Source organism: Plectrocnemia conspersa, unplaced genomic scaffold (assembly GCF_051122295.1).
Source record: "Plectrocnemia conspersa isolate PC_06_02 unplaced genomic scaffold, ASM5112229v1 ptg000012l, whole genome shotgun sequence".
Classification (NCBI taxonomy): domain Eukaryota; kingdom Metazoa; phylum Arthropoda; class Insecta; order Trichoptera; family Polycentropodidae; genus Plectrocnemia; species Plectrocnemia conspersa.
Window position 1 is genome coordinate 13,387,980 of NW_028277176.1, and position 15,644 is coordinate 13,403,623.

General features: G+C 30.8%; 1 protein-coding gene across 1 annotated transcript in view; it reads right to left on the minus strand.

Moving 5' to 3' along the window:
* The window catches only part of LOC148228270 (uncharacterized), a 43,617-nt gene that overhangs the window by 19,600 nt on the left and 8,373 nt on the right, over window positions 1-15,644 (minus strand). The window contains exons 4-5 of the mRNA XM_088199078.1: window positions 15,525-15,637; window positions 6,769-6,939 (exon numbers count right to left, since the gene is read on the minus strand). Of these exons, the coding sequence (XP_088055204.1) occupies window positions 6,769-6,939; window positions 15,525-15,637 (284 nt within the window). The remainder of the gene's footprint in view (window positions 1-6,768; window positions 6,940-15,524; window positions 15,638-15,644) is intronic.

Below are 15,644 nucleotides of genomic sequence, written 5' to 3' on the forward strand. Positions count from 1 at the left end.
TTTTAAGTATGTATTTAATAATAAAATTAATTAATTTTGGTTTGACGCTATGACGGAATATTATCATCAATTGAAGCCTTACTGACAGTTTATGATAAAGTTACCAACCATTTATATTTATTTACTGAGCATATATAGTTAGTATAATACGGACGGATTTATTTAAAATTTACTTATTATTCAGTTTATATCTAAAATTTAAATTTAAAGCTGACCTTAGGTACATTTTGTAATACAAAACAGACCCATCGATATTTAATTCGTATGAATATTAGAAATTAACTATTATAGTCACTGTGTATATATTAATTTATGAATCGCGTCCATAAATTCCACAACTCAAATATCATTTTCAAATAATAAAAAATGCTTTATCGGTTTGCGATGCATTGGAAGTATTGAAATATGCATGCTGCAGTGTATTAACCGCTGAAATATTTGTTTATCGAATTTATGAAAATATATTCGATTGGATGGGTTTTAGTGCCATACCACAAATGCATTATTTAACATGTTCGAGGCGTAGGATCCGATTGACAGTGTATGTACACCTATGTGTAAGGTACGCTTTTTTAACACAATACAAACATCTGGAATAGAATTCGATATTCTATCTTGAATTTCTAAAACAAACGTACTCAATAGATATTTTAAATAAAATATTACATACTCCTGTGAAACAGATAATAAACACATACAAATACGTTCGAGTAATACAATAGATATTCTCTACCCAGTTAAGGTACTCTTCCTTCGCGAAAGACCATTTCTGACAGAAAGATAGAGCACAACACAAACACAACATTTACGACAAATACACGCGGTCGTAGCCCCATTTATATTGACTGTGGGTGCGTGGCAGAACTTTTATTGACAAGCGCTGAAGAGCAAAAAACGCCAGCTAAAATTTTACGTTATCAAGTATCGACGTCAAAGTTCTTAATTGAATCCCGTCCGATCGTTAAAAGTTTACACTTTTTAATCTTGAGGTGGGATGATAAAGGAGGCTGAAGTCTAAAGAAGCATTATCCGCGTCAAGATTTAAGGTATGCCTGCGCGTTTCGCGGATTGCTCCATTCATTCGCTTGCGAAACTAAGGCTGTCAAAGGATTAAATGACTCCCGTGATTAATCGATTCTATTCGGCTTGCTCGTTAATTAGTCATGTGGTATTTTATATGTCGTGTGCGTGAGAAGCTTTCATATCAAAATTCGCAAAGTCAATTCATTGATGTGTGTTTTATATATGAATACGATAAAATATGAGCAATTCATTTGGATATGAATAAATGTGCAATTAGAAAACATTGAAAAGAATTGTTGTTTTAATAATTAATTACTAATTGCGCATTGAAACGCCTCTCGTATTAATAATGATCATAAATACATTTAACTAACATGTTATATCATTCATCTTACATGTATTGAACCGTCCATGTTATAAATCTGGCAATGAATTGTTGATAAAAGTGAATCTATTCCCAGAATCCCGGACGATTTACGATACACCATAAATTCTAGAATATATCAACATAGTACCAAATATTTCAAGATTGATTTTTTGTCACGAACAATCAAGTTGATCTCTGATTTTTCGATACACCTGCACTTGTCTCGTGCGGGATAGCTAGATTCACAAAGAAAATAAATAACCATTTAATGGTGCAGAAAGCAATTATGACATCTTTAGAGAAGTGAATAATTATATTATTAAATATACTACAAAAAATATGTACAATAATATTAGAATGGTCGATCGAGCTGATTAAAAATTGTAAGTTTAATATAATAAAATACAATAAATTTACATATTATGAATTAATTTTATTGTGTACTACTTGTATGTACTCTATATGTTTATAAATTGATATGATACAAGTTATTTCACTTTACTCGAAATACTTTTAAACACGCCACCCAAGTACATCCCATAATCTCCATAATTATTTTTTTTCTGAATGTTTTACTCATTATTTATATTGTATTATACGCCCGAGCGAAACGTGTCGCACAAACGCATTTTTTCGCTTTGGTATTTCATACGCGAACGCAAATTCGCTTGTTTTTCGCATCTGCGCAAATTAGGCCGCTTTAATTTGGGGCTTTGCGTCGTAATTACGACGAATGTAACGCCAGGGAGCGAAACGACACTGCCACATCACCTGAATGAGTGGTACAAAAAAAGCAGTATGGTGCAAAATTAATTTGAAGCACTCAGTTGGGAAAAATTATATCTTGAAGCAAATCGTACAATTTGAAAAAATAAAACAAAAATAACTAACAAATTCTGCATAGAAGGCAACGAGAAAACAATAAACCTAATTTGTATCTAAATAAATAAAAACTTTAAACATATATACCTTTAAAGGATATTGTTTTAGTTTATAATAATGATCTTAACTGCGCAAAAACCCTAGAACAAACCGTTAAAGGCCGAATTGCATTTGTCACAATCGCAACAGCAGTCGTGAAATTTTAAAAAACATTTTTTTTGCTTTAAAAAATGTTAGGTTAGAACAACTCTTAATCGAAAAAATTCAGAAGAGATTTTTTAGAAACCTTCATATGAGAATATTTGGTTATTGTCGGTTCAGTGAGTTCTCATAGATAGTTATGTTGCTAAACATTTCCTCAAACCACGAAAAGGTGCTTGCTGTTGACAATTAGACAATTCTCGATGAATTCTAATTTTGGGTTCCACAACGCCTTCGAGTCACGATCTCGTCCTTGCAGACTCATCTGTCCATAGATATTTTTTGTGCATTACTTTTTATTTTAATGCATCTTGACGCATTATGGTAACCTGTTAGGTCACAATGATCTTAATTTTATTTAAATTAATATAATAGAATATACAAGTAATTCACACAGCGCGGCTAATTGAGCATAAACAAATGACAATTTATGATTAAAATATTAAAAAATATATAAAAAAAAAAAATATGGATTTATTGTATTAAAAAAATGGGCATTTTCTCTAACAAAAACATAAGCTTATCGGGCAAATATTTTAAATTTTAGAGTTGTGTGGTCATAAAAATATTGGCAGTTAAAAGTGTAATACCAAAAAAAAACGCGCTGCGTGTCAAAATAAACTTTAAAATTAAAAATCAATAAATATTTTGTTAAATTATTATGGCGTACACCTATAAGAAATGTGCACTATCCCAAATAAATTATTTTAGCTCCTCATAGCTATTGCCCAAAACATCCTTATGTTTTACAAACTCGTTGAGAAGCAGGACAGCGTTTTCGGGAGCTGACGTTCTGTCCGTAATGGGCAAGAATAAGGGATGCGATCACTACTCTCTTTCCACAGCTTTGAAAATCACCGAGAATCAACAGATTATCGACACAATCCCTTCAGTCACTTAAAAAGTACTCTATTAAATATACGCTGTGTCAATAATGTATAAAATAATTTGTATCCGAAATATCCTATCAAAAGGCATTGTAATTAAAATATGGATACGACCCATACTCCTTGTATAAATATCTAAGTATTTTTTTAATCCTCTAATCATATCGTACAGAACTCTAATTGCTGATAAACTGTCAAAACGACACGCGCTCCGCATAGCGAAGCCGAGCATTCTTAACGCCTTAATGTTAAACTTTGGCAATATGCATAAAAAATCCTTGGTTAATATTAGTATTAAATATAAATATGTCCGGAAATATTTCTGCTTAAAAAACTTCCGCCTAAACTGATAGTTTATGGATTCAAAATTCGCTACTAACTTAAATCCACTAAAGTCATGTCCTTATTTTAACAAGCGTCATAGCACCAGTATTATTTATAGATTAATAAGTAATAAATCATTACTTCCTACTCATAACGACTCAAAAACTAAAAATAAGACATCAAAGCTTCACATTAACCATCAATGTTGTCTATGCGTCACTAGTTTATACAATATATACTCGTAGTAAATAGATATTAAATTATATAGTCGAGTAAAGCGTGTCGAATTATATAACTCGCATAGTGAAACGAGCGCTAAACTAATACTAATGAATGTGCCAGTGCACGTTAATTGTTAGAGCAAGGCCTTAACGTTATGTTTTGTCATATGTGTCTTGCGACATCATTATGGTTATTAAAAATATACGAGATATTTTACATCAAAAACATAATGATGGACACCTTGGGATAAAATAAATAAGTACGTATGTATGTGACTTCTAGAATCAATATCAGACTTATCCATTATGTATGGTTCATTTCCTATATATGCAGTAACGTAGAGCAAATAGATATCTCTGTGACTAGAAGTTAAAACATATACATACATACATATGTATACAATATGTTTTTGTCTGAAAAATAATATTAATAATCTAATAAAAATTATATCAAAAGGCCGGCGTTTGGTCAAGTGATATAACATTATTTTAAGTAGTATGGTTGTTTGGCGATTGTTTTCTATTTTAATTTTATCAAGACAATAAAAGGACAGTTAAGTAGGTTTTAATCTCTGAAATCTATGTAAATACATGTCAAATACAATATTTTTTTAATAAAAGACTGTGTTTGTTTTATATTGGTTTATATACTTATTGCCATATAAAAACAACCGAATATAATGTTGCGTCTTGAACAATAAGTATATTGGTATGGATCCACGGGTTTTGTATTAGATTTCATCGATCACGTGATTACACATGATGTTTATTGTTTACAAATTCCGAAACGTAGATATAGGCAATGTATAAAAGCTTTGTAGCACATAGGTATGTATATGCGTCACACTGGAATAATAAGTCTAGAAACCAAATTATTGTTTTAGTTGCAAAATGTAAACTAAAGAATAAAGGACCGCATACTACAATCGATCTTTCTTTCTATTCTTGTGTCAACGATTCTTTCTGGTTCATAACAATATATCGTACCTCCAGAAGAACAATGACGTAAGAACTATAGATTAATTTAAAAAAAAAAATCGATTATTATTTATGCATTCCATCATTGTTTCTCTGGAGGTGGGATACAAAAAATGCCATAAATAATTTAGCATTGTTTAAATAAAACATAATTAATTCGTTTTACAAAACAAAATCCTACACATATTTACATATAAAGCGTCGAATCGTATTTATCGCCATTCTTAATTGAAGATAAACTTCAACGGATATAAAATGAAAGGTCAAAACAAGGTGAACGCACTCTTCCAAAGGGTCGCTTTGATTAATAGTTGAATCGGAACATCTGCGACCGCACTTTTGGAGGCAGTTTTCACACCACCATAATCTACCAACTACTTTTACGACTGGGGGCGCGTTTGGTTGACTCTTGTCTGATATTAAACGCAATCCAAGACGCACAATACACAATTAACTCGAACCACTTTGGAGTTAGAGCAATTTTGTTCTTTGTCCGACTGAACAAACGTTGCAATCAACGGTCATTATTTACGGACAAAACAAGGTTGTTCAAGAAAAAAGCGAGTGCTGCGTTGACTAATTGCAAAGTTTGTTTTAAGGCATTTTGTAATGGACGTGTAATTTTTCTTTTTTTTGTTGTGGTGGAAAAACCCGTCTATGTTAAAGAATTTCATTTTTGTTTGTTAGAATTTCACATTCCACTGTATTTAATAATTGTATTCTGACGGAAGTTAGTTTATATACATACATACAATATAATATGTATATATTTTGTTCGGTCGTGTTATATTTATATCAGATTTATACGGTTACCGCAAAAAATGTTTTTGATATCTAAATGCAAGACAAATTCTGTCGATGAATACACTGTGGTTATTCTAAGAATGTATTACTAGCTTCGCATGGTAGCTATTTCAATACCATCAGGTAATTATTATTTCATTTTATGTAAAATGTTTTCCTACCTCTTATATGCGTATTATTTTTATCATGCTTTCCATCTACTAATATAGGGTTAACAAGAGTTTTTAACTCAATTTGTGCGAAGCGGGGTACGTTAGTACCCCATTCTCAAAGTTGTTTGCCATATATTTTGAATTACTAATAGCAAAAAATTATTATTTTATGTAATCCTTTAATAAATGGTTACAAATACGTTGTAATCATTTTCGATATAAAGTCTTAATTTGGTGTTGTATGTCCCAAAAATGATAAAGCTGTCAACATGACTTCACATAGTTTTGCATTACAACCAAACCAAGAGATGTGTAGGAAAAGCAAATAAAATTAACCTATCCTAATCTTGCGTTACATCAACAAAAAGCTGGCAATTTTCTATGTTCCTTAAGATAAAAAAATATATCTAATCAATATGCTTTTATTTTTCGACTTAAAATATTCTAAGGATATAAAACCGTAGCCAAAAACGAGAGTTGGTAACAAATCATTGTTCCTACAGTGCATTTTTTCTACCTTTCGTTCACTACGGGTTAAAAACATTTAGTTAGACCCGTTGATAAGAAGCGATTGACTTGGTTACTCGTGAAAGTATAGGTGTACACACATAATCGTAAAATCCAACAAAACGTAATATGTAATAGGTATTCAACGAAATTTAATTATGTTATGTAAACACAATTTAATTACAATACCACATGATTTACTTACGCGTCCTAATTCACACGAATATAAAGAAAATAAAAAAAGTAAAAATAAACTGTATTACAATAAATTTTATAAAAATATAAAATAAGTTAAATATATAATTGCAACTTTACTACTGTTGTAATTAATTTTAAAAAATCAAGTTAAAATAGAGAATAGTGCGTAAAATGTATGTAACATAGTCAACAAGTAAATATATATATACATATATTTCACTTACCAAGTGTAGCGACGAATTTAAGTTTCTATCATCGGCCCAGTCGACAGTCATCTTAGGTCTCCAATTATGAGAAATAAATGGAGTCAGTGTTTTACGAGAAACTGCAGTTGCTCGATGCGTATGGAATTTCATTACGGCATGGTAGTACTCTCCGTCGTTCCTCAACAGTATCTTAATAAAAAAAAAACAAAAATATTATTAATTAAATAATAATAATTTACAAAAATATAGCCACCAAGGTAAGTATTTATTATAGTTTAAAATTTAAGTATAATTAATTACAATTACATTAATAACAAATAAAGTATTTGCGACTTGCTAAGAATAAGCACGTGTCACGTCAGCGATATACAAGCTCGCGTGACTATCGCCTATTTGAGCAGATTAGGGCAACTTTTGAGTACAAATTCCACCGAACAGACGTTCGGTGGAACGTGTACTCAACTGTAAGAGCGTTGCCAAATCTCCAGCTGTTTAAAAAAAAGTCATTACACAAACATTATTATATGATAAGTAACAAACAACTGCATAGACTGTTTCCGCCTCGAATCATTGTATTGTTAAAAAATACCAGAAGCACCTCTCATATATCCAATAGTGTAAGCATGGACATAGCGTACTTATGACATGTCCACCTCGAACTTCCACAAGTTAAAACTTTTCTACTATTCGCTCCCGAATTCACACTGACCTACGTCGAGTATCCCCATCGAGACTTAGGTTAAGACGTCCAAAAATTCAACCAGAACTACGAAGAGATGACTTTGAGATTAAGAACGGGTATCTATATTAATTGCAAAAATTGTACGTCATTTCAAAACTGTTAATTAATAATCAAATAATTTATAATATTAGCTTTGTATTTTATAAAAATAAATGCGCGACTGCAAGGTTCGCACAAAATTAAAAATATGATAACATTAAATATATTATTAGTCATCGAATGCAGCTGAGTTGAGCTTGGTCGCGTAACGAAATTTTATTTGAGTTTTACTATATCTGGGATATTTGGATATGTAGTGCAAAATTCCCTAGTTTTCTATTTCAAGAAATTTCCTTTTACATTTTTAACGACCTCGCATCGCGTAAGCTTCTTAAATACGTACTACCCTAATAAATTCGGTCGTATGTAAATATACAAGCTTACTTATATTTAATAAAAAATATTTTACAAAAATGTAAGGATGTTGTTAAAAATATAATTTAGTTTGAAAGATGAGTAATTACGTAAACGTGTTATTTTTAACGATAATAGTAGATGATACCAGTAGCTACTTACATCATCAATTATTAATAATTAAGTATTAAGAACCACTAGTTAGATATATTGCAGAGGTGCGATCATTACGGCTTCACGCGTTTTCATAATGATATTTTTTCATTCCGCCGTTCGCTTAAACGAGAGCCTGGCAATTTGCACATCAAAGAGAATTTCATACTGTTAATAATTAAATTGCAAACGAAAATTTGCGGTCGACCGGATTTCGCTAATTCTCTATTGGAAGCGCAAATCAATTCAATAACGAAATATGAGAGAAATAAAGCGATTGACAGCTCAATGCGTGATCAATGTTGTCGAAATTTCATTTCAATGGAGTGGTGGTATGTTTGCCTTATCCCCCCCTTCTCCCCTGAAAATGTATACAACATACACTTTTTGAATCATACCGATATTATTATATAATGTGATACATGAGCATATCTACTAGATATGCTCACGTATTTTTTTTAACTGCTTTTTTAGCACTAGATATTATCTAGTGCTAAAAAGGCAGTTTCAACAGCAGGTTGAATTAATTTTTGCAGTACGTATTTCGCAAATGAATTAATGGTTGGTGATCGGATTATTCAATAATCCAATCACCAGTTGATCTGTAGACCTTATCAAGTATTATGAAGTCACTACGTGGTACTTTTTTTACAAGGGCTACGAGAAACAACTTTCAAACAAAAACTTCTGAAAGCAAAAATATATTAAATTAAATATAGAAAGAGAAAAATTATAAAACGAACACAGATAAAGTAACATGGCAAATAAAAATATATTGTCGCGTTATGTGGAACTGAGAACTATTTGTGATGATTTTCATATTTTTTATGAATCGCCATTAAAATCTATATGTGATACTTATAATTAACCCTTTTGCTGCCGGATCTGACGTCATAATTTAAAAATAATCAGATCTAGTTTTTAAGGGACTATGGTATTTTCTTCGGAGGGATAAATAGCATTTTTTAGACCTATATTTTTTATTATTTAAATAATATAATCCTCATAATAACGGCTTGGTAACCAAAAGATTAATAGTTAAGCATACACGAGCTCAAACGTGAAAAGTTTAAACCTCGAAACTAATATCAAGCATTAAAACTGAAACTCTTGGATACACGAATCTTACTCATTCACCCGATTCGGGTGACAGCAGTTTAAAGAACTTGATATTGATTAAAAATTAACAAGAATCAATCTTCTCATAATTTCGATTTAACTTCGTTGAATCTAAAATGATGATAATGGTTTCAGTGAATTTGCCATAATGAAAACAAGAAATTATTGTTTAATTTCTTGTAAATTCATTGTCTTTTATAAAAACTCTGACAACGTATGTTTTATATTTGCGTTTAGCAGAGGCAAAATAAAATAAACACACAAAACATATGAAAAGCTAGTTACGCTAATACCGTGACCCGCAAAAAGTGACTCCATTGCACGGTATAATTTTAAAAGTAGATATTCGCGAAAACGCTGCATTTGGCAAGCATGTTCCATTAAAAACATAATGCTATTTTCTCGTAAATCGCACGGACCGACACAACATAAAATTTCCGCTGTCTCTTTATATTATGGAAACGTACGAGTGGTAGGTAATATAAAAAACCTACAAGATATTTTCATTACTACACGAAAATATTATATTTATTAAATTACAACAGAAATGCATTTAGCTGAACTAAAGTACTATTTACCTATATACATATGTATGTATGAGTCAATTTAGAAAGCCTAATACGAAGTTTGAAATTATCTAAATTAAACCAAAATGTGTCAAAGGTAATTAATATCAAAAACACCCAGATGTATAAAGTTAGCCGCTAGTAAAATACCAAATAATTTGTAAGTATTCCTACATAATCGACCAATAGAAAGCAACAATCGAACAAAGGTACTTTGCCAAGCAATAATATGAGAGAAATCGTAATTTCTGCACACCTAAGAATTTTGAAGACACCTAAGAGCGACTAGATTTACAATAGCATTAATTACTGTACCTCTTACTACTTAACCGCACTAAGTACCTAGAAAGCAATCGACATTGTCTCAAGGACTAAATAGTATTGTTATACGAATCATTATGTGGACATTCAGGAAACGACCACATCGGTTTCGCTTGCAAGGGCCACACAGAATACAAAATTTTGCCTAATTAAAGGTTGCACCTTAATATGTGGGATTTTAGAATACGACCTCCTTTATAGGCCTTTTCTTTGATTTTGATACATGGATTTAGAATCAGAAAAAAAATGTTTATGGTTAAATTTTTACTTTATTATTATTATGTATCGTATCGCAAACTATAAATAAGTCTGTTCGCTAAAGCAGCAAAAACTCGAGTGATCTCTGGCGTCATGAAATTCACACAACTTATGTCTAGAATTTCTTGATTAACGCAATGCTATGTTCAATTCGCAACGCCATTTTAATTATGAGCAACAGAGTTTCGAAATGTCAATATTGACATTTCGAAATTTCGAAAAAGACACCATATTGTTTAACATAACGTAAAAAAATATTCTGGTGATATCCAAATCCCGAACAATGTTAAGGACCGAGAGTAGGAATCGGCTGGACGAACGATTTGTTAGATGAGTCGACTTTTGTAATGGCTCAAGGCTGTCACGCTCTTTCTCTCTCTCCGAGTTCAAGATCAAGTGCTGTCTCTTTATTTCCTTTCTCTATTTATACATTCCACCTGTGACGTATTTCCTTGTGACACATTTCATAAGGTAGCAAGTACAGTACCGTTTTCGATATCGAGTACACCATCAATTCGTCGCTTCGATCAAACGAATGTTAAAAAAAAGTCAATCCCTTGTTTACTCTAATTCTAATTGCTTCACTCAATCTGTGACGCATTTTCCTGTGACGAGTCCCAATGGACAATAAGTACAGTATTGTTTCGTTATCGAGTACATTATCGATTCGTCGCTTCATTAAAACGAATGATATAAAAATCAATCCCTTGTTTACTCTGATTGCTTCACTATAAGCCAGGGGTAGCCAACCCGCGACCCGCCTTGAAAATTTTAATTTACTACGCGTTATTATCACGTAAATGAGGAATTTTGTATATTACCATGACGCCAGTTAGCTCCTCGAGGGAGATTAAAAAAAGAGTTTTTAACACATCTTAAGAATGGTGAATAAGTGGCCAATTTATAATATTAGTTACATTTAAACTAGCGTACTAAGGAATACATTTCAGGGTGTTGATTTTTCGGGTTTTATTCTGCACCATAAAAAAATATACTGAATTATAAATATTTTTCTCTCTTGTATACATAAATATGTACATTTGTGTATTTTAAAAATATATTATTAAGACCCCCACCTCACGAAAAACCCGTTTTTTCACCATTACAAAAAACGCGTTGATAACACTGACCGTTCCACAAAGGACAGGATTGACCTTTTTTGTGGAAAAATTGCTCAGAAAGCCAACGTCGTCGGCGGCGACGGTAAATCACAATTCCTCGCCGGCGTCTTTGTGCGCCCCTGGGCGATTTTGGAATTCTTTGAAATTTCACTCTAATAATAATAAACGGAATATTTTAACTCTCGGGCAAACTATAAATCAGAAATCAATGTGGAGGCTGAATGGGCTTCGGCGGAATCCCAAACCGTATTAATAATGGACATGTATGTACGAGATGCATGTATGTATGTACATACATACATACATACATGTGTATTAGGAAAGGACAAAAAAGTTCGCTGATTGAACGATCTATGGGATTTGTTGACAAAATAGCACTAGCCACTGTGTTGCGATTGGCAATAAAGCACATAAAAAAGTATTCATTCTCACTCATGTTTATATGAGATATTTTGGTTTCTAAATTTCAGAAACTATTAATAACAGATGTAAAATATATCACGCTAATCTAATGTGTATAAAAAAATAATTTTAGTTTAACTTTGATCTAACCAAATAAAACATTTAGTATCAAACAGTGGCGAAACTAAATGTCTTATATCTGCATGCAACTACATATTTATGAAGGTAATATAATTTATAAAGCTCAAAAATTAAATCAACCTTAGGATCTAAAACTAGTATTCGTTTAAAAATAAGATGATTTTTAATAATAGGTTACAAATATATTTACATATTACAATAAAATGTGACGTAATAGTTTGTTTATTTTAAAACCGCACTTCTATCTATCTAATCCTCGAACTCTTTGACCTTTCCTTGTATAACAATAATAACGAGACGCCATACGAGTTACATTTGTATATAATGTATTTATTATATTAATAATGTAGAAATGGGTAGATGTTATAATATACCATAATATTTCACCATTAACCGAAATGAGTTATAACGGCGAAACCGTATTTCAGCACTTGGGCGCGTTAGTCGTGCAGAAAGATAAGCGCTAAATTGAGCGATAAAAGAAATATAATAAATACTGAATTCGGATATATAGGTACATTCCGTACATTGTTGTTTAGTTATAATACAGGATATCTCATTTTCCCATAAATATTTATTTTATATCAAATACGATACCATAGGGCAATTATAGTCGCAAATAAAAATTATAGTATGTTTAAAACTAATTGTGTCACCTAGTTACGCTCGGAGCCAACTAATAAACCTATTCTTAAAAAATAAATTATATATCTACAACATCTATGAGACAATTATAATACCAATAACAAGTTAACAACGTCTTTATTTATGTGAGTAGTAATAGTTGTAATACTATAAATATCTACATTAAACAATATAAGTTATTATTATTTTACATACATAAAATATAGCTAGCTAGAATTATATTTTAGTATTTTTTTTAATTCTGGAGAAGGACTGGTAAAAAAAATAGTTCCGCCATATGGTAGAACAATTATTTAAATATCGATTAGATCGCAAATGTTGTTTGGTCTTCATTAAAATTATAACTTGAAAGATGAAAAAACCTAATGCAGTAAAAAAAAAAAAAAAGATAATATAACATAGTTGATATAAACATGAAAGCAACTAACTTTAAATAATAAAATTGATCTGACAATATTTTTAATAAATTAGATAAAAAAAAATCCAACGACAAAATAGATTAATTCGACTTATGGCGCTCTCTGTAACCGACAGTCTTCCAGCAACTTTGCCAAAGATATGTCGAGAAAAACCGACAAGCACACATCCAACTTTCTCGCTAGGATTAAGTGAGTTTTTGTTCGTCTCAACTAACTGCCTCTAGATTTTCCGATAACAAAACTATATCTACTTTCATTTTAAAGACATTATCTTAACTACTAAACTGGAGTTTACCACTTTGCAACTCCTGATAGAGCGATATTTAATTAACACAAGAGTGTTAAAATTAGACATTTAGTAAAGCGAAGGGAACCAATGCCGATATGTACATATGTATGTATATGAAATAAATCAGTTATTTAGAAATCGTGATAATAACATTACATCAAACGATTTTTTCATAAGATAAATTTATCTTGTATAGAATATTATATTATACTGCAATATAAACCTGGTGTAGTCATTTAGCTGTGGCGATATGTGCGAAATTTATATTCTACATGATGCTATGAATAAATGAAAAATTTTCATTTACGAGTATGCCGCAAAAACGTGCTTTTACCGGAAAACGATTTGAATTTCATTCACGCGATAATATCACTCCCCTTGAAGGTGATTGATAATAAAACCTCATCGATTGCCCTTTTCATAATGGTCGACATTTTGAAAAATACATTAAAAATTACACGTAAGAAAAAATTAACTCTTAAATTTAATAGATAAGTCATTGAAGTTATTCCACGTGAAATACTCTCGGATTTTGAGGTTGAAGGGGTATGACTGCAGCCTAATAGACATCGGAAAAATATATGTAGAGAAAAACAGGTAAGCACACATCTGAAATTGATATACATTTTTATATATTTAAGATTTCAAGTGAATGAGGAATTAAAAATCGAAAATGTGATGATACAGCAATAAACGATTGAAAACATTTTCAGTATTAAATTTGTAATGAGGGGTTGTGTAAGATATTAAGTGGGAATTTGTTTTTATAAAAAAATATTTCGCTCGATTTGGTTCTATGATTCAATGTCTTGCACACGTGTTAAAGCACTAAAATTGTTTAACGACCAAAAATGGAGTTCAAGTGCACCATGAAAGACACTCAGATGCTTGTTTTGGTGTAGAAGGTCCTTTATGAGTCTGACACTTGGCATACATATACATATTTTTTTATTTCTAAAAATAAGCGACGTCAGGTTTACACTTTTATTTTTTACAGCTAATAATAGATATTTTTTAATTATATTTTTTTTCCCTTTTTAATCTTTTAATTATGTATGTTTAATGATAGATAAGTACTATATTATACAATAATATATGATTAGTTATTTTAAATAAACTAGTAAAAATTATAGGAATTTTTAAATTAGTTTTGCAACTAAAAATATAAGACCAATACCTATGATTTTCATTCCTGTAGTAAAGAAACTTAAAAAAATATAGTAAGTATCTAGTTATTTTTTCACGCAAAAACTATTAAATTAACTATCGTAAGCAATCGTTTTTTTTTTAAATACATATTTTTTGGGTGTTTCGATTTTTTGTGCTGGAACTGTTTTTATCGCACGAGCGTGCAGCCGATTAAGTGTTAAGATGCAAGTAAAAAAATAATGGGTGCTATTTAACAGGGAATTATTTTAAGAGATATATGCATTTAAATAATTACTTTGTTCCATAAAACGAATTGTTTGTGCATTTATGTAAGATAAAATCTTCGGATTTTTTCTTTGGAAAGGGATTCGTTGTAGAGTTATTCATCAAGTGTTCTGACTAATGCTCGCTTGCACCTAATCTGTCTAATGATAATGCTAATGCACAAACAATTCATTTTATGGAACAATTATTTTATAATTGCTTGTTTAAATTGTCCTCAAAAATGTTATTTTTAATTAATTTTTGGGGTCATGTTCGATTCCAAAAGTTGGCGATCCACAAGTTGCAAATGGTAAATTAACTAAAAAACAATTATAATTAAATTGCAAATTAAATCGTTACAATGCAGTAGCCAGGCAATGGTAGCTCATATAAATTTATCTGCATAATTTATAAGACATGCAATAGGTTACTACCCTTTAACCTCATTATTCTCTATATATCTATGTATGGAAGTCCAAATAATAAATTTAAAAATGTTATATGTTGTTCATTTAATCACAATAATAAATGAAATAAAATATAGTAAGAATATATAGATATTGTAAATTAAAACTTGCAGGATGCTCACTAGTTTTTAATTAAATGTGACGATTTATTCCCCAGTACTCCACTAATTGGATACCTAGTTAGTCGTTTGTATGTGTCACACTCGAAAATTCACATTAAAATTCGCTTCCTCTTTCCATTTTAGAGTAAAATCCAAACATACTTGCATTTATCCGATAAGTACTAAAAAATAATTTTACAACTTGAAAATAAATCTTTGCTTACCTCCTTTAACTCCTCGCTGTTGTTCCGAATGTTTTGACCTATGCTTGCTAGTCCGATATCGATTGGAATGTCTTGTATAGTTAATTTGCAGTTGTTGATCGATTTTTTTACGGCTGCAAC